At 40.2% G+C, this 27,350-nt stretch overlaps 1 protein-coding gene and 2 pseudogenes across 2 annotated transcripts in view; 1 reads left to right on the top strand and 2 right to left on the bottom strand.

Moving 5' to 3' along the window:
* Sf3b1 (splicing factor 3b subunit 1) overlaps positions 1-27,350 on the bottom strand; it is a 56,941-nt gene that overhangs the window by 17,428 nt on the left and 12,163 nt on the right. The window contains exons 3-11 of one of the 2 annotated variants that reach the window (XM_004653610.3): positions 25,607-25,711; positions 24,222-24,336; positions 22,332-22,411; positions 20,454-20,624; positions 12,571-12,808; positions 8,589-8,801; positions 8,163-8,284; positions 4,043-4,240; positions 3,854-3,955 (exon numbers count right to left, since the gene is read on the bottom strand). In XM_004653610.3, the coding sequence (XP_004653667.1) occupies positions 3,854-3,955; positions 4,043-4,240; positions 8,163-8,284; positions 8,589-8,801; positions 12,571-12,808; positions 20,454-20,624; positions 22,332-22,411; positions 24,222-24,336; positions 25,607-25,711 (1,344 nt within the window). Of the gene's footprint in view, positions 1-3,853; positions 3,956-4,042; positions 4,241-8,162; positions 8,285-8,588; positions 8,802-12,570; positions 12,809-20,453; positions 20,625-22,331; positions 22,412-22,712; positions 22,769-24,221; positions 24,337-25,606; positions 25,712-27,350 lie in introns of those variants that run through there. The other variant, XR_006636860.1, reaches the window with a different exon arrangement.
* Positions 457-1,551, bottom strand: LOC101602279 (annotated as a pseudogene).
* Positions 21,773-21,870, top strand: LOC123460325 (annotated as a pseudogene).

Raw genomic sequence — 27,350 nt, 5'->3', positions numbered from 1 at the left:
TTTGCAGGCAAGTGCCTTAACTGCTAAGCCATCTCTCCCTATCTCCTAATCTAGTATTTTGAAATAGCAAACTATCCCAGAAAGATTTTCTATAGCATTTTAATGTGCATCTTTGCAGACACTTCAAGTAGAGCAGCATGACTTCATTTCTAGCAACTGATCTAAAGTTTGAACTCAGTTCAATGTTTTTTTTTAAGTAGTTAAGGAGGAAGAAAATGAGTTTACTTCATAAAACATAAAGTGTAACATAGCAATGAAATACACATGTTAAAAGTACTTCATACAAAAAAAAAAAATCAAAAATTTTAAAAAGTGAAATCCTCAAGCACCGGTACTCAAATTCAGAAGGGCACACTTCCAAGGACCTTAAGAAAACTCGAAGCTGTAGCACTCATCTGGAATGTTTTCTTTTATCCAAGTGTTTTCTTCCACACTTATGCAGATGCAAACATGACCTCACACATGGCTCCCAAGGGTTCCACTGTCACTGTCACCACCCTGCATTTCCATCTGCACCTGCACCTGCATCCTTGTAATCATCTCCTGCATGCGGCACAGCTCAGTCTCCTTTTCTAATAAGATCTGGTATTTATTCATGTCCTCATTCTCCACTTTCCTGCCACCTCTCTTGAGTCTCTCAGAATGGAAGTTTTCACAGTGAAGGTCCTGGGTCACTTCTTGGAGATCCTGCATGTGAGTGATGAGCATTGTTCTCAGCTTCAGAAAGTCACTGTGCTCTGGGTTCTCCACCTCCACAACACCCCATGGGTAGAGGCGACCTCTGACCTTGCCTTTGGCTTCAATCAATTGGTTGGAACCAACCACAGAGAACAGGATACTGGCCTTGAGAAGTCTAGTCTGCTCTTTAAAATCCTCATCTTCATCTGATTCTGCATCAGGTAAATGATAGATTTTGATGCTATGTTCTTCAATTTCATCCAAAATCCTTTTTTTCAGCCACTCACGTTCCTTCAGAGTAAGAGTATCAGCTTTTGCAATGACAGGCACAATATTCACCTTGTTGTGTATTGCTTTCATAAATGCAACATCTAAGGGCTTCAGTCCATGCCCAAAAGGCGAAATGAAGTAGAAGCGACAGTGCACCCTGTTATCAACGATGTGCCACCTGTTCAATCCACTCTCATCGTGCAGGTACCGTTCAAACTGCTCGTCAGTGTAGGAGATGATGGTCTTGAAACAATCCCTGCAGTTGATGGCATCCCCATAGCCAGGTGTGTCTACAACTGTAAGGCGCAGCTTGAGCCCCCTGCTCTTCAATCTCAACAGTTGAAGCCTCAATTTGGACAGTTCTTTCAATTTTCTCTGCAGCTCCAGGTATAATTCTTTCTGGGTAGAGGTCAGTCAGGAACAGGTTGTTTATGAGAGTTGATTTTCCTAGACCACATTCACCAACCACCATCAGTGTGAACTCAAAACCTTTTTCACAGATTTCCGGTGAACTTGATTGGGAAGATTTACAAATCCAACATATCCTGGAGTTTCTGGATTTATAAACTGAGCTGGCTGTTGCTTAGACATCTTCCTTGGTTTTTCTTCCGCCAACCAGCCGCAGATCCGGGCTACACCGACCACAGTGCGGACCTGCCCTCCCCTCGCGCTCAGTTCAATGTTTTTAGCTAATTCAAAAAGGGTAATTTACACGACTGTAGAGATGGCTCAGCAGCTAATACACTTGCCTTCAAAGCCAAAGGAAATAGGTTCGATTCCCCAGTTCCCACCAAAAGCCAAATGCACAAGGTGGCACATGTGTCTGGAGTTCATTTGCAGTGGCTAGACACCCTGGAAAACCCATTCTATCTATCTGGCCCCATTCACATAATTAAGTAAATAAATAAAACATTTTTAAAGGGTAATTTACTGTACCTCCAGAGCCACAGAAGTATATACATACTTTCCTTTAGTTCCCCCCAAAGGGCCTTCCATCATCTTTAAGCCACATATAGTGTTAATACAATTCCTCACATACTTCCACTAATTACCTTTAAGTCCCAAGCATATTTTAAATACCTCAAGAAGAAATAAAGAGATTTTAACTTGTCCATATTCTTTATAGAACAAAATCCTTTCATAGCCAGGTGAAAGAGGCAGGAGGATTGTTGTGAATTTGATGCCAGCACCAGACTATGTAGCCAATTCCACGTCAACCTGGGCTAGAGCATCTTGAGCCCTATCTCAAAAACCCAACCCCCCCCAAAAAATGTTTTGATGAAAGAATTAAAAACAGGCTGGGGAGATGATCAGCTGTTAAGAGCACTTCCTGTGCAACCATGAGGATCTAAGGAGGCCAAAGAGATTATTTAAGTTTGATTCCCCAGAACTCACATACACAGCTAGGTGAAGCCATGCCTGTTTGTAACCCCAGTCCTGTGGGGAGCCAAGACACAGAACAATCACCATGTCTTAAAAACAACAACAACAACAAAAAAAAAAAAAAACACCACCAGCAAGCTTCAGGACCAGGATCTGTAAGAGATGCTATCTCAAGAACATGAAGAAAAGTAATAGAGTAGGACACCCAGCATTCCCCTCCAGCCCCCACAGGAAGAGTGCACTCCACCACCGGCAAGCATACACACCACGTCCACACACATGCCAAAAATGAAAAGGAATTAAATTCATCAGGCTTGAGGCACACGCCAGGCCAGGCAAAATTATTCCAAGATTAAGGATTGCCTGGGCTACAGAATAATTTCAAAGCTAGAGTAAGCAAAGTCCTAAAATATATAAATGCTAGGTGTGGTAATGCATGCCTGTAATCTCAGTGCTGGGGCAGTGAAGAAAGAGGATCCCTAGGACTTCCTCATTCACTGGTCTAGCCAAATTGGTGGGCTTCAGGTGCTGTGAGAGACCCTATCTCAAAAAAATAAGCTACAAGGCTAAACAGATGGCGCAGCAGCTAAGGAATATGCCTGTAAAGTCTAGTAACCTGAGTTTGATTCCCCAGTACACATATAAAGCCAAATGCACAAAGTGGTACATGTGTCTGGAGTCTGTATGCAGTGGCTAGAGGTCTATTCTCTGTAGACAGGTGTGGTGGTGCACCCCTTTAATCACAGCACTCAGGAGGCAGAGGTAGGAAGATCACTATGTGTCCAAGGCCACCCTGAAACTGAAACTACATATAGTGATTTCTAGGTCAGCCTGGGCTAGAATGAGACCCTACCTAAAAAAAAAAAAAAAATCAAATTTTTTAAAAGGAACCAAAAAAAAAAAAAAGAGGAAGAAAAGATACAAAACAAATTAAGAAACTTTTATTAAATTCAACCTATTATAGCCTTCATATGCATGTACATATGCATCCACACCACACATTAGGGGGAAAAAAAGGAAAACTAAAGTAACAAGAACTGGGTATGGTAGCCTGTTCTAGTGATCTTAGTGCTCAGGATGCTGAGACAAAGGGACTGCTGCAAGTTCAAGACCCATCTATGCTACATACTGAATTTCAAAGTTGGGCTACCAATAAGACCCTATCTCAAAAAGAGAAAAAACAGCTGACAAGATGGCTCACTGGTAAAGCACTTGCCATGCTAGTGTGAGGACCTGAACTAGGCTCCCCAGAACCTATGCAAAGCGGGATGCAGTCTCATGTGTCTGCAGTGCTCCTACAAGACGGAAGGCAAACAGAAGAATCCCCAGAAGCATGGGCCAACTAGCCTGGAAACCCAGCAGCAAACAGAGACCCTGCATGAAATAAGGTGGAAGTCGACCAACATTCAAGGTTATCTTCTTGACCTTCACATGTGCACCAATGAATGCATGCACGCACACACGTGCACACACAGAAAAAAAACCAAATAAAGAATATGATAATTTAATATACTGGACTTACTTTTCTCATTGGAGGTGTACCATTCTTAATTTTTAAAAGCAATTTCATAATTTTTCTCTCTTTTTGCTCTTCTGGACTAAGTGTTGATTCATCAACATCAACCTACAATGAAATGTGCAGAAAGATCAAGACAATGATTCATAACTGCCAAACAAAAAGCTGTACTTCCTATCTGCCACTGTCACTTACCAATAGTTTATCAAAGTACTGAATGTCATCAGGTTTTAAAAACGGAAGATTTCCAGATGGCTGGTCATTAACACTTTTCATAGTTCTGTCTTCAGTCTGCATGTGAAAACCAGTCATACCGCCCAAAGGTGTGGGAGTTGCCGTCAGCTTCCGAGCTGGTGTTCGAATAGGAACATACCCAGCTGGAGGTGGAAGCACCTGACAAAATGTTCAGAATAGTTAGGAAAGTTTCAGCATTGAAATACAACATCATGAATATTTTGCAGTTAGAATATTCTACAGTTGGGCTGGAGAAATGGCTTACCACTTGCCTGCAAAGCCAAAGTACACAGTACACACATAAAGCCAGGTATACAAGATACTGTAAGCATCTAAAGTTCATTTTCAGTGGCTAGAGGCCCTGGCGTGCCTAAAATATATAAATGCTAGGTGTGGTAATGCATGCCTGTATCAATCTCTCTCTCAAAAAAAATTTTAAAAATTTTCAAAGAATTCTATAATTTTTTAGTTAGGAAGCCTTTTTATTTACATGGAAAAAAATAAACCTAGCTACTATACATACCGCTTTCTATCTTAAAAAGATTAAGTATCTAATGGAAAATATGTATTTATTTGCTAGCAAAATTTGTTAAGAATATCAGACTTGTTAGTAAATTGAGGATGTATATGAAGCAGTCTTCTAAAATTCTGATCACTTTCAAACAATCATCTATATAAACATATTGGTAAGCCAATCCATCAACTCAGCAAAAATTTAGAAATTATAAAGCCTGAGTCAGTAGAGTATGGTGGCACATAGGTTTAAATTCTAGCACTCAGGAGGCTGAGGGTGAGATAATTGCTGAGCTCAAGGCCAGCCTTTGCTACAGAGTAAGTTCCAGGTCAATCTGGATTAGGGTAAAACCCTGCCTCAAAAAAATAACATAAACAAAACCAAAACCTGATTTCGGAGTCAGGCATGGTGGTGCACACATTCAATCCCAGCATTTAGGAGGCAGAGGTAGGAGGATCCCTGTGAGTTCATGGCTAGACTGAGACTACATAGTGAATTCCAGGTCAGCCTGGATTAGAGTGAAACCCTACCTCAAAAAACCAAAACAGGCATGGTGGTGCACACCTTTAATCCCAGCACTTAGAGGTAGAGGTAGGAGGACTGCCATGAGTCCAAGGTCACCCTGAGTCTACAAAGTTAATTCCAGGTCAGCTTGGGCTAAAGCAAGACCCTACCTCAAAAATACAAACAACAAAAAACCCAAAACAAAACAAAATACCATTTTTTGGGCAGCCTAAACAGATCCACTTGAAAAGGATGTAACTATGGTGTCTAAAAGCATCAATGAAGACTGGAGAGGGGGCTTACATGCAGTTAAAGGCACTCAATTACAAAGCCTGCTAGCCTGGGTTCAATTCCCCACTAAGGAAAACCAGATGCACAAAATGACACATGTATTTAGAGTTCATTTGCAGCAGTAACCATACATACTTTCACTTTTCATCTTTCTCCTCTCCTCTCCTCCCTCCCATACCCCTCCTTGCAAATAAACAAAACTATTTTTAGTGGGCTGCAGAGATGGCATGTCGGTTAAGCTGCTTGTCTGCAAAGCCTAAAGGACCCAAGTTTGATCCCCCAATACCCAAATAAGCCAGATACACAAGGTGCAGCATGTGTCCTGAGTTCATTTGCCATGGCTAGGGGCCTTGGTGTACCCATTCTACCTGCCTCTTTCTAGCCCTCAAATAAATAATTTTAAAAATTAAAAAAAAAAAAAAAGGCCAGGTAGGTGGTGCACATTTTTAATCCCAGCACTTGGGTGGCTGAGGCAGGAGGATTACTGTGAGTTTGTAGCCATCCTGGTACTACAGAGTGAGTTCAGGTCAGCCTGAGCTAGAGTGAGACCCTACTTTGAAAACCACACAAAAAAAAAAAAAAAATGCAGGGCTAGAGAGATAGCTTAGCCATTAAGGCACTTGCCTACAAAGCCAAAGGACCCAGAATCAATTCCCCAGGACTCATATAAACCATATGCACAAGGTGGTGCATGCATCTGGAGTCCATTTGCCATGGCTGAAGGCCTATTCTCTCTCTCAAATAAATAAATAACCTTAAAAGAAAGAAAGAAAAATCAATGGAGCTGGGCATGGTAGCACACACTTTTAGTCCTAGCACTCAGGAGACACAGATAAAAGGATCAACATTGAGTTCATGGCCACCCTGAAACTATGTAGTGAATTCCAGGTCAGCCTGGAGTAGAAAAAGACTCTACCTTAAAAAAAAAACAAAAAGAAAGAAAATAAATCAACGACTACAACTGAGAAAGACACACATCGGTAGTCAATACATAAAGCATTACATGGAGACTATAAGGCTTTGGGCCAGGCATGGTGGTGCATGCCTTTAATCCCGGCACTTAGAAGGCAGAGGTAGAAGGATCACCATGAGTTTGAGGGCACCCAGAGACTACATAGTGAATTCCAGGTCAGTCTGGGCTACAGTGAGACCCGACCTCAAAAAAGAGAAAGGAAAGGAGGGAAGGAAGGGAGGGAGGGAAGGAGGGAGGTCTTAGCTTTTCACTTGTTTCTTAGGTTCTGATTGATCAACTCATCAATTGTACCTTCAATTTAGTGTCTCTGGTGATTACATGCAGAGCTTTACGCTCTCAGGCAAGTGCTGTACCACTAAGCTATACTCCTGACCCATAAGTTTTAAAGAATATGTTTACCTAAAACAAAATATACAAAGCTAACTGGAATGAGAAAGTAGTGCAAAGTGCAAGCTGCTATAATTTAATAGTCAGGGCTGGGGAGGTAGCTCATTTGGTAAAGCGCTTACCTTCCAAGCATAGGAACCTGAGTTTGATCTCCAGCACTCATGTAAAAATATCAAGCATGTTTGGTTGCATGTGTATACTCCCAGCACTGGGGAAGATGGAGATAGGAAAACTCCTGGGGCTCACTGAACAAAAAATGTAGCCTAATTGGTGAACTTCAGGCCAATGAGACACCCTGCCTCAGTGGAAGGGGACCATGTTCCTAAGGACAGCATCCTAGGTTGTCCTCTGGCCTCCACATGTACGCACTGGCACTACATGCATGCATGTACTTCTTTAAAAAGGGCAAAAGATGGGCTGGAGAGATGGCTTAGCGGTTAAGTGCTTGCCTGTGAGGCCTAAGGACCCTGGTTCAAGGCTCAAGTCCCCAGGACCCACGTTAGCCAGATGCACAAGGGGGTGCATGCATCTGGAATTCATCTACAGTGGCTGGAAGCCCTGGCGTGCCCATTCTCTCTCTCTCTCCTCTCTCTCTGTCGCTCTCAAATAAAAATAAGCCAAAAAAAATACTTTAAAAAAAAAGGGCAAGAGTAACAGGCTCTCTAAAGGCAATTCGATGATTTAGGATACAGTCTTGGCAGCTATTATTACAACATATAGACCTTTAGACTAGCAAACACTTCCATAGTATCAGGTACTGAGAACATTTTATAACTCAAACTTCAATAAAACTGGGCTACACAGCAAGACCCTGTCTTAAAACAATAAACTTCAAATTTCTCTGGCAAAGTGTATTATTGTGTTCATTGGCAATATGAACTTATATACATAAAATTTCACTGAAGCACCAAGTAAAACACAATGATCTAATGACAGCTTAAAACTGGAATGCTGGAAAACTGAAGTAAACCATTACCTTCTGCTAATTCAGGGGTTCTCAAAATATGATCTATTAATCCTAGAAATCAAGATTTCTCATTTTCAAAACCTGAAGCTTGCCAGGCACAATTGAACATGCCTTTAATCCCAGCACTTGGGATACAGAGGTAGAAGGATCACCATGAGTTCAAGTCCAGCCTGACATTATATAGTGAATTCCAGGTCAGCCTAGGCTAGAATGAGACCCTACCTCAAAAATTAAAACAAAAACAAACAACAACAAAAAAAACTAAAGCTTCATGTTACTCTTTTCATCTAACCAACTACCTTTTTGGAACCAAAATGGAAATGTACTCAGAAAAACAACAGAATAGAATTTGGGCAAGGCCAATACAAGATTATCAAACAATTTTTCTTTCATCAGCTACTTAAATTCATATCCTAAATATCGCAATCATAGTCACTGCTACTACCTTATATCCTTCTGGGAACATAGCATCTAATTCTTCATCAGAGAGTGGGCGATTTCGCTCATCAATTTCTCTCTCCCACCGCCAAGCCTGAAGTTGTTCAGGAGTCATGCTCATTATGTGACCTACCAAAAAAGCACAACTTTTAACAATCGATAGTGAAAGACTTTTATTATTGCCTAGGTCCCTCGGATAGAAAAAATTTGAAGATAGATCCTAATGGCTGATTCCCTTTGTATTACAAATGCAAACAAAACTAATTTTTTAATATTCTTATTCTTGCTAAAAAGCTGAAGTCAGTGGAACAGAGAAGGCCAAAATAATAATAATGATAATTGTTATTATTGTTGTTGTTGTTATTATTATTATTATTATTATTAAGTGATTCCAAAGAGAACAAACATTATTTTCAATGAAAAATGTTTCTACCTGGAGTAGGGGTAGCCATGTTCATGGCTGGTGTGCCAATGGGTGTTTTTCCAGGGGTCAGAACAGGAGTACTTCCACCCATTTGACTAGCTGGTGTTTCATCCCAACGTGACTTTCTTTTACTTGCGCCTGGAGTTGGTGTTTCACCAATTGAATCTCCACCTCTATCAGTTCGAGGAGTCTCAGCCCATCCACTTCCGTGTCCAGGGGTATCTTCGAAGACAAAGAAAGAGCCAGTAAGAACACACTGTTAACCACTGCCAAAACAACACTGTTAGGGAGATGGCAGGCGCTTGCCTACAAAGCTTAAGGACCTGGGTTTGATTCCCCAGAACCCATGTAAAGATGTACCGAATGCACAGGGAGGTATATGCATCTGGAGTTTATACGCAATGCCTAGGGCTATCAGCATGCCCGTTCTATGTATGTGTCTGTCTCTTCTCTTCTCTCTCTGCTTGTAAATAGACAGACATATAGATATATAAATTTCTTAAAAAGCTAAACCTAGGCTGGAAAATGGCTTAACAGTTAAGGTGCTTGCCTGTGAAGCCTAAGGACCTACATTCGACTCCCCAGATCCAATGTAAGCCAGAAGGAAAAGGAAAGAAAAAGAAAAGGCACTTGGGAGGCAGAGGTAGGAGGATGGCTAGGAGGATGGCTAGGAGTTTGAGGCCAGCCTGAGACTACATAGTGAACTGCAGATCAGCCTGCTCTAGTGCCAGACCCTATCTCAAAAACTAAAAAAAGGAAACACACACACGCACACAGAGCTGGAGAGATAGGTTAACAGTTAAGGCGCTTGCCTGCAAAGCCAAAGGCCCCAGATTCAATTCCACAGTACCCATGTCAAGGCAGATGCACAAAGTGGGTACAAGTGTCTGTTGGCTAGAGTTCTGGCATGCCCATTTTTTCTACCTGCCTCTTTCTATCTCTCCTTACAAATATGAAATAAAATAATAAAAAAAATAAAAAACACTGTTAGGACTAAGGATACTGTGTATGCCGTTAATCCCAGCACTCAGATGGCGAAGGTCAAAGAATCCTCTGAGTTCAAGGCCAGCTACAGAGTGAGTTCCAGATTAGCCTAAACTGAATGCATCCCTACCTAAAAAAAAAACTGCTTTCAAACAGATTACATACTCATCAGTAATCTCAAAAGCAGAATGTCCTAGAGCTGGAAATATGGCTCAATAAATAAAGTATCACCCAAACATGAAGACTGATAATTCAGATCTCTAGAATCCACTTACATGACAGGCATAGCAGCATGTGCCTATGATCCCAGTAATAGAGAAGCAGAAACAAGCAGATCCCTAGGAGAAGCTTGCTAGCTAGGCTAGCCAAACTGATGAGCACTGGATTCAGTGAGAAGTTGTCCCAATAAGATTATTCAAGACACCTGACTCTACCTGTGGCCTCCATTATATTCACACATAATCATGCTCAAACATACACATGCACCCACATACATACATACATATTCACACACCACACAAATGAATGAATCAATGAACAGAAGGCTACTCCTACAATAGGCATATATAAAGTTTTCATGTTCTAATGCTTTCCATTATTTTTTCTTTTTCACTGATTATAATTGCATACATAGTAACTCAGGAAAACAGTAATATTTTTTTGACCATTCAGAGTATCAGTATACAGAGCTATCCATTGTTTTATCTTAAGCCATATCCTTTATTTCTGTGAAGCTGAAAGCACTGTTCATGGGGAATTCCATACTGTTTCATTCATCCATTATATATTAAGCACTACTACACATTGTTAACAATTTATCAAGCAGGTGTGGTGGCTCATGCCCGTAATCTCAGCATTCCAGGAGCTGAGGAAGACTGCCATCAATGAGTTAAAGGGCAGTCTTGACTTACATTAGTGTTTCAATACCAAACTAGATTACAGTGTGAGACTCTTGTCTCGAAAAAAGAAACTTTTTAAAATATAGCAAACATACTATTAATTTAGCAGAGCTATTCTCACTATACTTAGAGGTTACCAGGACCAGAAAAAGGGAATGGGAAGTCTTATTTAATTGGTACGGGTTCTACTAGGACACAAAAAAGTAACTGTGATGTGTGCTCCACAATGAATATAATTAAAATCACTGAATTATGCACTTAAAATTGTTTCTTTCGGGCTGGAAAGATGGCTTAGCAGTTAAGTGCTTGCCTGTGAAGCCTAAGGACCCCAGTTCGAGGCTCAATTCCAAAGGACCCACATAAGCCAGATGCACAAGGTGGGTGATGCATGCATCTGGAGTTCATTTGCAGTGGCTGGAGACCCTGACACACCCATATTCATTCATATTCTCCCTCCTTCCCCTCCATCCCTCTCTCCCTCCCTCTGTCTCCCTCCCTCCCCCCCCCCTCTCTGTCTGTGCCTCTCTCTCTCTCTCTCTCTCTCTCTCTCTCTCTCTCTCTCTCTCTCTCGGCCTCTTTCTGTCGCTCTCAAATACCTAAATAAAAATAAAGCAAAAAAATTTAAATTCTTACCCCATTGTTTCTTTTGGGGGGTTAATTTATTTTGTGTATATATGTGCCTAGGCATAGGCATGTGTTTAGAGGGCAAAGGACAGTCTAAGGGTGTGTCTTCTCTCCTCACACCTTCATTTGAAACAAGTTCTGTTTTGCCACTGTCACTTGCAAGCTTCAAGGTTCTCCTGGCCTTACCCTCCAATGCCATAGGCATATTGGGATTATAGCACAAGCACCACCATGTGTCTGTCTTTAAATGGGAGCTGAGGTGGTTTGAACTTCGGTAGTAGGCTTGTAAAGAAGCACATTTAACTGGTAAGCCAACTCCCAGACCCAAATTGGTGCATTTTAGGCTAGGTATATTTAACCACAATGAAAAAAGTATTTAAAGTGACATTCCTTTAAAAAAAAAAAAATGGGGCTAGAGGGATGGCTTAGTGGTTAAGGTATTTGTCTGCAAGGCAAAAGGACCCAGATTCGATTCCCCAGGGCCCACATTAGCCAGATGCATAAGGGGGCACACACATCTGGAGTTCATTTGCAATGGCTGGAGGCCCTGGCGTGCCCATTCTCTCACTCTTTCTCTTTGTCAAATAAATAAATAAACAAAAATATAGATATTTTTTAAAAAATGGTGGCACACACCTGTAATCCAAGCACTATGGAGGTTGAGGCAGTAAGATCAGCAGTTTAAAACCAGCCTGGGGGCTAGGGGAAATGACTTAGCAGTTAAGACGCTTGCCTACAAAGCCAAATGACCCAGGTTCAATTCCCCAGGACCCATTTAAGACCGATGCACAAGGTGGTGCCTGCATCTGGTTATTTGTTTGCAGTGGCTGGAGGCTCTGGTGCACCCTTTCTATCTGCCTTTCTCTCCCAAATAAATAAAAATAAAATACTGGGCTGAAGAGATGGCTTAGCGGTTAAGCGCTTGCCTGTGAAGCCTAAGGACCCCGGTTTGAGGCTCGGTTCCCCAGGTCCCACTTTAGCCAGATGCACAAGGGGGCGCACGTGTCTGGAGTTCGTTTGCAGAGGCTGGAGGCCCTGGCGCGCCCATTCTCTCTCTCTCCCTCTATCTGTCTTTCTCTCTGTGTCTGTCGCCCTCAAATAAATAAATAAAAAATGAACAAAAAAAAAATTAAAAAAGCGTGTGTCACCACGCCCGGCTTTATAAAAAAATAAATAAAATACTAAAACTAGCCCAGGCAACAGAGTTAAAACCCTGTCTCCAAATAAGTTTTCTTGTTTGCTTGCTTGTTTTTTGTTAAAGGAGTAGAGGGTTGGGGTGTAGTTCAAATGGTACAGTGCAAAACCCAGATGCAGACCCCAGGGCATGTGCAAGCTTCTCAAGGGTCACCTGCTTATCTCTTTATCTGTTGGCAAAGCAACTGGTTATGTGCTTACCCAGCAAGGACTAGAACATATCTCACTCTGAAACAAACCACTCAAGTCAACATCCCACCAAACATGTATACCCATTCTACCGGAAGTACCTCTCTCTGTTTTGGGGGTCTCATCCCATCTGTTTTTGCGAGCACTGGAAGTTGCACCCCCATGGCCTGGTGTTGCATGGCCTGGTGTATCGCCTCGTCCAGGAGTAGCAGCTCCCGCAGGTGTATGGCTGGGTGTAGGATCCCATATTTTTGAACCTGGAGTTGCTCCAGGAGTCTCACTTCCTTTTGCACGACCTGGTGTCTCATCCCATCTTAAGGAAGGAGTATGTCCAGGGGTCTTAGGAAAGAAAAAGAATTTTATTTCACACATGTACAAACCCATAGAAAAATAAACAGAAATTTTCTGTTAAACCAAAAAACTTTTAAAAAGTTGAGTGTGACAGTGCACACCTTTAATCCCAGCACTGAGGAGGTGAAGGTAAGAGGATCCCTGTGAGTTCAAGGGCAGCCTGAAACTATAGAAAGTACCAGGTCAGCCTGGGCTACAGTGAGACCCTACCTCAAAAAAACAAGGGCTGGAGAGATGGCTTAGCAGTTAAGGTGCTTACCTGTGAAGCCTAGGGACCCAAGTTTGATTCCCCAGAACCCACGTGTGCACAACGTGGCACATGTATTTGAAATTTGTTTACCATGGCTGGAGGCCCTAGCGCACCTATTCTCTATCTGCCTCTTCCTCGCTCCCCTCAAATAAATTTTTTTTTTTTTGAAAACCAACAATACATTCTGGGCATGTGCCTTTGATATACTACTAAGACCTCTGTAACTTTAGGGATATCAATAAGGTTTTCTACCCAGATCTACAATGGAAGACTTTTTGTCTCTAATTTACACTAGTCCTTCAAATTGAGGATTAAATGTATGCACCACCACACCAGGAAAAAAAAACACTAAATGCCAGTCACACAGTATTAAAGTTAATCATTAATTGCATTCAAGAGAATCACATTCTGTCACGTATCACTGAGGGAATGGAGAGTCCCCAGGATCTGTCTAAAAGCATACTGTTCAAAATTTGCTAGGTTTAATGTAACCCAATTCTGAGAATTGGGAAAACACTACAATGGTTTGATGGTTAATTTTTCCTGAGATATAAATTATCTGCAGTAGTCAAGACTAGAGCTAATAGCAATTTAGATTAGGTTGATAACAAGAGACGCCACAGAAAGTTGCTAGATCCTGAATTATCAGGTGGAACCACACATACACAATGGCTTTCTGCAAAGGATGGAAGATAAATTAAGAATACAGGCTGATTCTTATCTTTGGCTGGAGCCAAACACACTTAGAAAAGACCAGTGGAAGCTGGGGCGTGGTGGCTCACGCCTTTAATCCCGGCACTTGGGAAGCAGAGGTAGGAGGATCGCTGTGAGTTCAAGGCCATCCTGAGATTACATAGTGAATTCCAGGTCTGCCTGGGCTACAGTGAGACCCTACCTTAAGAAACCATAAAAAAAAAAAAAAAAAAAAAAAGGCCAATGGAGCAGGCTGGAGAGGGACAGAAAAATAAATAAACAGAATAGCTTATTTTCTTTCAAAAATAATCTTGAGGGCTGGAGAGATTGCTTAGCAGTTAAGCACTTGTCTGTGAAGCCTAAGGACCCTGGTTCAAGGTTCCATTCCCCAGGACCCACGTGGCCAGATGCAGTGGCTAGAGGCCCTGGTGCGCGCGCGCTCTCTCTCTCTCTCTCTCTCTCTGTGTGTGTGTGTGTGTGTGTGTGTGTGTGTGTGTGTGTGTGTCTGTCTGTCTGTCTGTCTGTCTGTCTATCTGGCTCTTTCTCTCTCTGTCACTCTCAATAAATAAATATGATAAACAAAAAATTTTAAAGGAAAAATAACCTTGAAATATCAGCAAGAGATGGTGGCTCATACTTACAATCACAAAAATTGGGAAATATAGGCAGGAAGTCAAGAATACAGTCATTCTTACCTATATATCAAGTTCAAGACCAGCCTGGGCTACATGAAACCCTGTCAGCTACCTACATAAGACCATCATAATAGGAAGAAAATATCATGACTTCAAAATAAGAGACAGACTGATGGGGTGGGAGGGTATGTGATAGACAGTGGAGTTTCAAAGGGGAAAGTAGGGAGAGAGAGGGAATTACCATGAGATATTGTTTACAACTATGTAAGTTGTCAATAAAAATAAATAAGTAAAATTTCAAAAGGTGTCAGGTTAGATAAATATCTATGTCTGAGGAATAGAGAAGAATTTCTAAATTTTGAGTTGCTACATATAACTACTACATAGACAGAAATGAGATCCTTGGAAATGAAAATAAGTGGGAAAAAAATTCAAATGACACCACACTAGAGTAACCCAATGTTCATAAGCAAGAAAGGAGATCCAACAATCAAGAATGAGAAATAGCTGCCAATGAGGGGAATATGAAGAGAAAATGAAGCCCAAAGGCTAAGAAAGAAAAGGGTCTCCAGCTTAATGGTGAGGCTAATAACAAAATCTCATTGGAGAAGACTTCTGGATGTAACAAAGTTAATGGACTGTAATAAGATGTTTAGATGGAGGGATATATGCCAAAGACCAGAACTAGACAGCAGAGAGCTCATTCCAAAGGCTTTGTGGTAACGAGAAATGGGATGGTGTCTAGAAAGAGGGTATAAAGGTCAATGGAGGGCTGGACAAGTGGCTTAGCAGTTAAGGCGTTCGCCTGCAAAGAGAAAGGACCTAGGCTCCATTCCCCAGGACCCACGTAAACCAGATAACCAAGGCAGTACATGCTCTGGAGTTCATTTGCAATGTCTGGAGGCCCTGGTGTAAACGCGCGCGTGCACTCGCTCGTTCACACTCTCTCTCTCTCTCTCTCTCTCTCTCTCTATATATATATATATATATATACTCTCTCTCTCTCTCTCTCTCTCTCTATATATATATATATATATATATATATACCTGCTTTCTCCCTCCCTCCCCCCCTCCCTCCCTCCCTCCCTCCCTCCCTCCCCCTCTCTCTCTCTCCATATATATATATACCTGCTTTCTCTCTCTCTCAAATAAATAAATAAAGTATATTTATTTTTAAACAAAAAGGTCAGTGGAAAGTTTTCTGTGGGGCTTAGAAATGAAGAAACAAGAGCCAGAGGTGGTGGCACATGCTTTTAATCCCAGCACAACAGAGGCAGAGATAGGAAGATAGCTGTGAGTTTGAGGCCACCTTCAAACTACACAGTGAATTCCAGGTCAGTCTGGGCTAGAGCGAGACACTACCTCAAAAAAACTTTAAAAAAGAAATGGTGAAACACATTTCCTAATGTTAGTAACAGAGAACCTAGGGTAAGTACTCTCTGTGAAAACAGAGAATTACTAAAGATTATAGATTCTATTGAGGGTGAATTGCAGAGAAATGACAATGTTACATATACTTTACCACAGCAGATATTTTTTTCTAAGCAAACATGTCCTCTAGAAGCATTAGCCCAAAAAATAATAGTGTTACTAAACTGCCAACTGTAGTCAAAGGCTTAAATTATCCATGTAGAAAATTAAGGAAAACTACTACTAAACTTCCAAAATGTAACATCATATGTTTAAAGTTAATAGCTGGACAGATGGCTTAGTGGTTAAGGCGCTTGTCTGCAAAGCCAAAGGACCCAGATTTGATTCCTCAGGACCCATATAAACAAGATGAATAAGGTGCTGCATGTGCCTGGAGTTTGTTTGCAGCAGCTGGAGGCCCTGGCACATTCATTCATATTTTCTCTCTCTCTCTGCCTATTTCTCTCTCAAATAATAAAAATAAAACATTCTGGGACGGAGAGATGGGTTAGTGGTTGAGTCATTTGACTGTGAAGCCAAAGGACCCACCTGGTTTGATTCCCCAGGACCCAGTAAGCTAGATGCACAAGGTTACACATGCGCCTGGAGTTCATTCAGTGGCTGAAGGCCCTGGTGTGCCTTTTTTTTTTTTTACCTCCCTCTCCCTCCCTCTCTCTCTCAAAAAAAAAAAAATTGGGGGGGGTTTGAGGTAGGGTCTCACTCTGGTCCAGGCTGACCAGGAATTAACTATGTAGTCTCAGGGTGGCCTCAAACTCATGGCGATCCTCCTACCTCCGTCTCCCAAGTGCTAGGATTAAAAGTGTGTCCCACCACACCTGGCTAAAAAAATTAATAAATTTTAAAAGTAGGGGCTGGAGAGATGGCTTAGCAGTTAAAACACTTGCCTATGGAGCCTAAGGACCCCAGTTCGAGGCTCAATTCCCCAGTACCCACGTAAGCCAGATAGATGTACAAGGTGGCACATGCATCTGGAGTGTTTACAGTGGCTGGAGGCCCTGGTGCACCCATTCATTCATTCATTCTCTCTCACTCTCTCCGTCACTCTCAAATAAATAAATAAATAAAAATTTAAAATTTTTAAGTAAATATATTTTTTAATTTTTTTAAAATAAATACTACAGATCCCTAAACTCTGAGGTATATATGATCATTTGCCTCAGATTGTTAGTTTTTATAACAATATTTATGCCTACTGAGTCATCTGTTCTATCAACATGCCTGCCTCTAACAGGCTGACACTTTCTTCTAATGTACCGCATTCATGTTATGAGCTAGGATAGGAAGTTACCAAGCCTAGTCAGTGTCTACAGGAAGTCCTGGGCAAACTCTAGGTGCACAGTCTGCACCAGCTCCTTTGGTTGATTCCTAGTTACCTCCTGGCTAGTCACAGCTCCTACGGAAGGCTAGACTTTTCGGTTGCAACCAAGTAAGATTCTACCAATAAGAATGGTGCTGGAGATACAAGTAACTAGCAATGTGCCAAAGTACAGCAGAGTCGCAACAGAAAGCTCTCTATTTATACAGGAATCTTTTACGCTTTTATGACAAAAAGTGCAAAATAAAAATTCAGGTAGATTTAATACTACTTTAGATGCCATTAAATTTTGTCCATAATTTACATTATATGCTTAAAGTATGTTGTTATAAAGACATAGTTTAGTCTCATTGTAGACTGAGATTATACAAGAATATATATTAGAGATTATTCTAAAATATGTCCTAAGGATTTCTCCCATTCAAATGATAATGGAATTTATTAAGAGAAAAATTTCCAAACTACCTTTATGCTGCTCTTTTTGGTTGCAAATGAATCAATACAGATATGGGTTTTAAAACCCCATGGAATACATCTCACATACACACCTCCTCATGTATGTGTATATAAGTGTCACTATAAGTAAAAGTTCAACAGAAATAATAAAATAAATAATTTTTAATATCTAAAAAAAAATTCATACTCCAGGGGCTGAGATGGCTCAGCCGTTAAAGGCATTTGCTTGCAAACTCTGCTTGCCTGGGCTCAATTCCCAGTACCCATATAAAGCCAAATGTACAAAGTGGGAGGCAGGGGCATATGTCAGGAGTTCATCTGCAATGCCAAGAGGGCCTAGTACAGCCATGCATGGAGTGTCCACACACTCTTGTACACTCTCTCTCAAATAAATAAAAGTATTTTAAAAATAAATAAGAATGGAATTTCAAATGGGAAAGTGTGGGGGTGGGGAGGGAGGGAATTACCATGGGATATATTTTATAATCATGGAAAATGTTAATAAAAATTAAAAAAATAAAAAATAAATAAAACTGGTCTGGAGAAATGGCTTGGCAATAAAGCACTTGCCTGCAAAGCAAAGGACCTCAGTTCGGTTCCCCAGTACCCACGTAAGCCAGATGCACAAGGTGGCATGCGTTTGCAGTGGCTAGAAGCCCTGGCACGCCCACTCTCTCTCCCCCTTTCTCTCTCAAATAAAGAAATGAGAATCTTTTTAAAAATAAGTAAAATTGCCAGGCATGGTTGCACACACCTTTAATCCCAAGACTTGAGAGGCAGAGGTAGGAGGATCACTGTGAATTCAAGGACACAGTGAGACAACATAGTAAATTCCAAGTCAGCCTACCTCAGATTGAGACCCTACCTCAAAAAACAAAAATAAATAAATTGACAAAGCTATAGCACTCCTAAAGCATATATCCTAAGGATTCATCTCATTACCATAGAGATACTTGCTCATGTTTAATGTCACTCAATTCACAATTGCTGGGAAATGGAACCAACCTAGATGTCCCTCAACTGATGAGTGGGTAACAAAGATATGGCACATTTATATAATGGAGTTCTACTAAACGGTAAAGAAAAATAAAGTTACGAAATCTGCAGGAAAATGGATGGATCTAGAAAAGATTAAACTAAGTGAGGTAATCAAGGCCCAGAAAGCCAAGTGCTGCATGTTCTCTCTCATATGTGTATCCTAGCTACAGATGATTGGACTTCTGTGTGAGTAGGAAGAAAACTCAGTAGCAAAGGCCAGTAAGCTAGAAAAGAGATATAAAGTGAAGAGAAAGGAAGGGAGGGGGGTACTTAAGAGGATGGTATTATATATGTGTAAGTAGAATAATAGATTAATGAAGGGTAAAAGGCCCAAGCGAGGTCTGCTGATGGCTGGATAAATGTATATACTATGCTTATCAAACTGACCAGTAAGTACTTCTCTTAATATTCATACCCTTATATTAATGCTACTCTCACTTTGGGTAGAGAATCTTCTCTTTTCAGATAGCAGTGACTTTGGGTCGACTCAGAAGGTATCCTAGTGCTGGAAAGAAGTGACTGGAGTACTGAGTAACATCTTGATCACACCTTCCAAGGCTCAGGGTCTAATGTGGAAGAGGTGGCAGAAAGAATGTAGGACCCAAAAGAAGGGTAGGACTCCTTACAATGTGCTCCCTCCAGACATTAAATGGCCTGGATATCCATGATCTCACTGTGCCTGACGCAACCTACAAAAGGCCATCATAAGAGGAGGAAAAGATCATGACATCAAAATAAAATAGAGACTGATTGAGATGGGGAGGGGATATGACAGAGAATGGAAATTCAAATGGGAAAGTGGGGGGAGGGAAAGTATTACCATGGGATATTTTTTATAATTTTGGAAAATGTTAATAAAAACTGAGAAAATAAATTTAAAAACCTTAATATATAAGTAAGTACAATGATTGTGATGGAGAGGTAATATGATGGGAGAACGAATTTCAAAGGGGAAAGTGGGGGGGGATTAACATGGGATTTTTTTTTTATAATCATGGAAGATGCTAATAAAAATTAAAAAAAAAAAAAGACTAAAGGGTAAACTTACAACAATGAATGAGCTAGATAGTATTCCTTCCTATCTATACAAACCCTGAGTTCTGGCCCTCACAGAGCAATTCTTACCAGACTTCAAGGCTGAACTGAATAATACTAACTTGAAATATTTCATCTTTTGTTGGCCTCAAATGGTGGAGGGCTGCTTTCCTATGGGAATGAATTGAGAGAATATTTCTTACGGACTTTGTGAATAACTTTTCTGGGAATATTTCTGAGGGATGTCTTTTCTTTTTAAGCTCTTGTCTTGATCCCATAACTAAGTTAAACATATGCTGTATAATTATTTACAACCAAGTACTCAACTTGATTAAAATGATGCATTTGAGTTAAAAAAAAAAGAAATTGAAAAAAAAAATAAAAATTTTTAAATTTTAAAAATGAATAAAAATTTTTACTACAAAAAGAGCCCAAGGTATGGAATGAACTGTGGCCCTCTACACCCATTCGTGTATTGAGCTTCTAACCCTGATGTGACTTATATGTGGAGCCTAGACTTTTAGTTGAAGGATCAAAGTTAACTGAGGTTACAGGGTGATGTCCTCATAAAGGAGGAAAAAGTCCAGAAAAGGAAATTTAAGAAAGCCATGAGAAAGTGACCATTTGTAAACTAAAGAGAAATCTTTCACCAAACACTAACCCTGCAGGCAAGAGCTTAGACTTCAAATATCCAATCCATGGTGGCTTGCTGTGGAAACCCAAACACTAATATGGTCTATAGAAAAAAAAAATTTAACCAGTAACAAATAAAAACATTACCTCTGCTTGATCCCAACTTGAAAGCTTTTTGGGAGTGGCACCAGGGGTCTGATCGGCAGTTTGATCCCAACGCCGTTTTCGTTTTGAAGGAGGCTGGGAGGCTGCTGCTCCATTGACGACTTTTAGCTCTCCAGCTTTAGCTTTTTCTGCTAGTTGTTGCCTAATTTCTCTCTGGGGGAAAAAATTTTTTTTGAAAAAGCGGAAAACTTTTTTTTAGACAAGCACTCAACTCTATAACCCAAGCAGACCTCAACCTCTCAGTTATCCTACTACCTTAGCCGCTTGAGTGTTAGGATTAAAGGAGTGGGGGCTGGAGAAATGGCTTAGCAGTAAAGGCGACTGCGTGCAAAACCAAAGGACCCAAGTTCGATTCTGCAGCATCTACATAAAGCCAGATGACAAAGGTGGGGCATTTGGGGTTTGCTTGCAGGGGCTAGAGGCCCTGGTGTGACCATTCTCACCCACCCTCAATAAATAAATACAGGACTTAGCGGTTAAGGCAGATGCCCACAAAGCCAAAGGACCCAGGTTCGATTACCCAAGGCCACTTAAGCCAAAAGCCCAAGGTGACACATTCATCTGGAGTTCATTTGCCCTGGCATGCCCATTCTCTCTGACTCTCTCTCAAATAAATAAAAGTATTTTGTGACATGTCCATTCTCTCAGTGTATCTTTCTCTCTGACTCTCAAATAAATAAAAGTATCTTAAGCAGGGCCTGGTGTCACCCACCTTTAATCCCAGTACTCTAGAAGCAAAGGTAGGAAGAACACTGAGAGTTCCACATCAGCCTGGGCTAGAGCAAGACCCTACCTCAAAAAAATAAACAAACAAATACATAAATTTTAAAAAGTATTTTGTGGGCTGGAGAGATGGCTTAGTGGTTAAGCGCTTGCCTGTGAAGGCTAAGGACCCTGGTTTGAGGCTCAATACTCCAGGACCCACATTAGCCAGGTGCACAAGAGGGCACATGTGTCTGGAGTTCATCTGAAGTGGCTAGAGGCCCTGGCGTGCTCATTCTCATTCTCATTCTCTCTGCCTCTTTCTTTCCGTCACTCTCAATATAAATAAATAGAAATTAAAAAAAATTTTTCAAAAATATTTTGTGAAGAATACATTTTCAGGGATTTTTTTTGTTTGTTTGGCTAGTTGGGGTTTTTTTTCGAGGTAGGGCTTCACTCTAGTCTAGGCTGACCTGGAAGCCACTATGTAGTCTCAGGGTGGCCTTGAACTCTACCTCTGCCTCCCCAGTGCTGGGATTATAGCTAATTACCAGATGTTTCTCTGTGTGGAGTACTGGAATTCACGAGAAGGCGTATTTTTTCCTGAGTGTAAAGTTGGCTTTTGGAGTTGCTTTGCTGCAACCATTATTTGCCATTAATGACATTCTTTTTTCTTTTTTGGGAAACTTAGAGGAAATTTTAAAAAAGACTACTATGGCTGGGCATGGTGGTGCAGGCCTTCAATCCCAGCACTGGGGAGGCAGAGAGGTAGTGTGATCAGCATGTGTCTGAGGCCACCCTAAGGGTACAGAATGAATTCCAGGTCAAGCTGGGCTACAGACCCTACCTCAAGAAACAAAAACAGCCCGGACCAGAGAGAAACCCTATCTTGAAAAACTGAAAGAAACAAACAACAACAACAAAAAAAAAGCGGGACCTGGTGGTACCTGCCTTTAATCCCAGCACTTGGGAGGCAGAGGTAGAAGATCACTCTTTGAGGCCATCCTGAGACTACATAGTGAATTCCAGGTCAGCCTGGGCTAACGTGAGACCCTAAATTGGAAAGGGGAGGCAGTGGGCAGGGTGGGAACAGTCTCTCACTCTCACTTTTCCTTACAGTATCTCACAACCATTAAAATAAAAGGCAAGCTGACATACCTCCTCTTTAGTCAAGTGCTGTTCTCGCATAACATCCATGTAAGTTCTAGCATTCATTTTAGGATCAGGGGTCTTCCCTCCTGCAGAAAAGAACAGCAACAGGACAAGAGTACAATAAATAAAGGATAGTATATTTAACTGATTTCTGCCCTGCTCTAATATTATGTTATTCCATATCATTTAATTTATTTTTTGATGGAAAACTTTAATAATTATACATCTTACTTTTTATTGAGTTTGCTGATCAATTTAACCTGTTTGAACACAAACATATCTACAGCAGTTTAAAACAAATATTTTAATGCATATAAAAACAAAATGACAGCACAGTTTGGTCTTCAGAAGTGATGGGTTCCTGGGTTGCTAATCCGGAATACGTACACTTTCGTGCCTTTGTCTCCATCAGCAGTTCTGACTTCAAGCAGCAGAATAGAAGCCTAGAAAATTATCTCTTTACCATTAGTAACACTTTGGAAAGATATTTATATTCAAAACATTACCTGTTACAAGCTGTTAAAATCCTGACTACAAATAACTGACTAGGTAAGTTCTTTCATACAGTGTTCTAAATGTAGCTCAGAAAATCTGATTTTTAAAAATTTACCTATAATCTTATTCTGATGTCACATTACTAAAAAGGGCTTCATAGTTGTTAAATTTTTTGACCCAAAACAATTTTATTTCATAAAGTATAAATTACAACTGGAAACATATTACTTAAGACATATTACTTCTACCAGTTATGAAGCCCACAGAAGTACTGTACAAAGAGATGTGTTAGTCTCTTGGTTCAAGTTTCAACATCTGCTTTTTAAACTTCAAAGTATCTTAAAGAAGCCCAAATAGTATATAACAAGATTAACAAAGGTACACTATACTTTAGAAATGTGATAATTAGCTATACAAGTAGTATAGCATTATAAATTTGAAAAAAAATAATAAAATTCTAAGACATTTCCTATGCTGACAATCATGCCCAATTTATAGTGTCATTCTTTCTGACACTAACTCTGATAAGACTTCCTTTGGAATACTTTTTCACCATAATCTAGAGAGGATGTGTTGAACTGCACCCTTAAGAATGCAGACAGGACTGGCATATAGCAGTACTGCTGTAGGAAAGAAATTAAGGACAGTTAGTATGGGCCTGTGAATTCTGACATACATGTTTAAATCAATTACAATTATGCAAGTAAAGAAAAGAATATCCCTATTAATTCATGCAGGCTGAAAGTCTAACTTGTAAACCTGCAGCAGAATCTAATTTTTTTTTTTTTTTTTAAACAGGCACCTAATTTTGACTGTGGAACTCACTCACCTGAGGAAAGCTTCCATCAGGCTCACTATGCCCCTTGTGCTGACTTGCACACTAAAATTAGCAAAACAGACTCCAACTATTAAAATGATCAAAGTCTTTGTATACATACTTTTGCTTTAACTTTAAGTATGCTTAGAGCAAAGTAGGTGCATTTACTAAGCTATAACAAACAGGGGACTCTAGTGTGAGAAACAGTTTCTCAAAAGTAACATTTCTAAACTCTAGGTTTTGGAATGAAAACTTTCAATAGTCTGAAAGTATTTTGAGCAGAAAAACACATTTGTTCAAAGTATAGAAAGAGTACCCAAAACAAAAGTAAAAGAAAAACCTTTAACCCTTTGCGTTTCTATGGCATTGGCTCATTATTTTCTTGTCCTTCTACCTGGAAAGAAAACTTGTATTATAAAGGCGAATATTGCATCTGTGACTTCAACCAAATATATAAATCTATAACGGGGATTTTTAAAAACAAAAAGCAAATTCATAAGCATGCCAAAAAAAATCAAAGGGCTAAAGACAACTTAATACAAATAAATGTCTGAATACTTATAGAAAAGTGGGAAATAAATTACCATCTGCAAAAGGATCAAGACGTTCCGGGGAAATTATCATGGTCCGCCTATGTTTTTTGTATTCATCTTCCCGGTCTGCAATCTTCGGAGGACGGTGCTCAGCAAATGGATCATACTGGGGAAAAAAAATGGCATGTCTCATTTAATGCCCACTTGATTAAATAATTAAGTAGCATAGCATCAACAAAAATCAAAGCATTATTGTATATATGTAAGTACAATGATTGTAATGGGGAGGTAATATGATGGAGAATGGAATTTCAAAGGGGAAAGTGGGGGGGGAATTACCATGGGATTTTTTTTTTTTTAATAATCATGGAAAATGCTAATAAAAATTTTTAAAAAATCAAAGCATTATAAAACATTCTTGCACTCTCTCTCAAATAAATAAAAGCTTCTCAAAAATAAAATTGGGCTGGAGATGGCTTAGTGGTTAAGGAACTTGCCTGCAAAAACATGCACAAGGTGGCACATGCATCTAGAGTTCGTTTGCAATGGCTCTAAGCCCTGGTGTGCTCATTCTCTTTCTATCATGCCCTCCCACCCCCCCATCTATCTCTCTCCCTCTCGCTGAAATAAATAAAAATATTTTTCAATTAAATTGGTTGAGAGGGTGAGGGGATATGATGGAGAGTGGAGTTTCAAAGGGGAAAAGGGGAAAGTGGGGTGAGAGAGGGAATTACCATGGGATATTGTTTATAATTATGGAAGTTGTCAATAAAAAAAAATTTTGATAAATAAAATTGACAGGCATGGTGGCATATGCCTTTAATCCCACCACTCAGGAGACAGAGATAGGAGGATTGCCATGAGTTCAAGGCTACCCTGAAACGACATAGTGAATTCCTTGTCAGCCTGGGCTAGAGCAAGACCCTGCCACAAAATAAAAAGTCTTTGGCTGGAGATATGGCTCAGTGGTTAAGATACCTGTGCCTGCAAAGTCTAAATACCTGGGTTCAAATCCCCAGTACACACATAAAGCCAGATGCACAGAGTGGTACATACATCTGGAATTTGTTTACAGTGGCTAGGGGCCCTGGTATACACATTCTCATTCTCTCTCTCTGCTTTTGCAAATAAATAAATAAAAATATTAAAAAGAAAAACAAAGCTGATACAGAAAACAAAACAAAAACTAACAAGAGTAGGGATTGGTGAAATGTATATTGCTCAGTGGTGAAAGTTTGGCTAGGCATATGAAAATAACATATGGAAAATATATGCATGTCATTGCTTCACCAAACGAATACTATTATAAACACAATTTTATCTAATTCTCCCCAAATCAGCTCTCTCAAAGCATTCTCAGAATTGAATACTAAAGTTTATGGGCTCCCACAGGACCTCACTTTTATTAAGCTCAATAAAGTTTTTTAAAAAATCACCTGTTCTGTTGACTGTGGTATATCATTAAGCAATGCCACAGGAGCATGATATCCAGGCTTCTTCTGACCAAGCAAACTTGTAGATGATGAGTAGTCATCGTCATCCTGCAATGAAACCCCCCAAAAAGCCAAAACAAAATGTTAGAACTTAAATATCAGCATAATGAAATTTCTAATTTAAGGGTAAAGTGGGGAGAGGGAAGGAATTCCCATGGGATATTGTTTACAATCATGGAAGTTATCAATTTTTTAAAAAAAGGAAAACTAAAAATAAATTTGTAATTTATCAACTAACAATTCTACTGAGAACTCTTCAGCTTCCCTTTGGTCAGTCAAGTTTTTTAACATGGTTTAACTATAGAATCCTAGTGGTATGATTAAAAAGAACAATGTTTATATGCTGTTACCTTCTTGGCATTAAATACTGCAACTCTAGGGCTGGAGAGATGGATCAGCAGTTAAAGGCACTTGCTTGCAAAGCCTAACAGCCTGGATTCAAGCCCCAGGCCCACATAAAGCCAGATACACAAGGTGGTACATGCATCTGGAGTTTGTTTGCTGTGGCAAGAGGCCCTGACATACCCATACTCACTCACCCTGCCTTTCTGCTTCTGTCTGTCTGCCTCATGAATATTAATAAATAAAATATTTTAACTAGTTATTCTTAAGATTTTAGCTCCTCAAATATTTAAAAATATAAAATGAGAATTTCTTTCTTAGCATGCGAAATACACATTAGCTATTAAAAAGCCATTACTGTCTTTTATCATTGGCGTAAGAGAACCAAATGCTAAGGCTAGACAAGAGTGCATATCTATAATCTGTAGTCCCAGTACTCAGAAGCAGCAGCAGCAGGAGCATCCTGAGCTGTAATGAGCTCAAAATGAGTTCAAAGCTAGCTTGAACTACAATAGCAAGATCCTGTCTTAAAATACTGAAAAAGAAAAGTGAGGGACAAATGCCTCTTAGCAGCCTCTAAAAATTTCATCTTTGAGACTTTCATATTTCCACATATCTCTCAAGAAAAAAATGTGCTGCCAGGAATGGTGGTGTACTCCTTTAATCCCAGGCAGAGGTAAGAGAGATCAATGTTGAGTTCTAGGACAGCCTGTGGTTAGAGTGAGTTCCAGATCAGCCTGGGCTAGAGTGAGAAAGGGAAAGGAAAAGGGAAAAGGTAAGGAAAAAGGGAAAAGGGAGGCAGGGAGATAAGTTTTATGCCAATAGTAAAATGTGACTTGAATGTCACAAAAATAACCAGTTAGACAATCTGTAAACAAAGTTTGTCTATCTAGTGGGAAGCCTTGCATGGTGGCACACGCATTTAATCCCAGCACTTGGGAGGCAGAGTAAGAGGATTGCCTTGAGTTCGAGGCCATCCTGAGACTACATAGAGAATTCCATCTCAGCTTTAGTTAGAGGGATAACCTACCTCAGAAAACCAAAAAGTTTGTCTAACGGTAAATCATGTAAAAAGTGTGCAGAAGTCAGTCACAGTGGCTTATGCATACACTCCTAGCATTTGGGAGGTTGAATTAGAAAGACTGTTTAAGGCCAGCCTGGAATAGAGAATTAATTCAAGACTAGACAAAGGCCAGGTCTCAAAAAAATAAAATAAATAAGGGCTGAAGAGATGGCTTAGCAGTTAAGGCATTTGTCTGCAAAGCCGAAGGATCCCAGTTCAATTCTCCAAGACCCACATAAGCCAGATACAAAAGGAGGCACGTGTGTCTGGAATTCGTTTGCA

Source organism: Jaculus jaculus, chromosome 4, assembly GCF_020740685.1.
Source record: "Jaculus jaculus isolate mJacJac1 chromosome 4, mJacJac1.mat.Y.cur, whole genome shotgun sequence".
Taxonomy (NCBI): Eukaryota; Metazoa; Chordata; class Mammalia; order Rodentia; family Dipodidae; genus Jaculus; species Jaculus jaculus.
The sequence above is the reverse complement of the archived record's forward strand: the minus strand, read 5'-3'. Positions and strand labels throughout refer to the sequence as shown.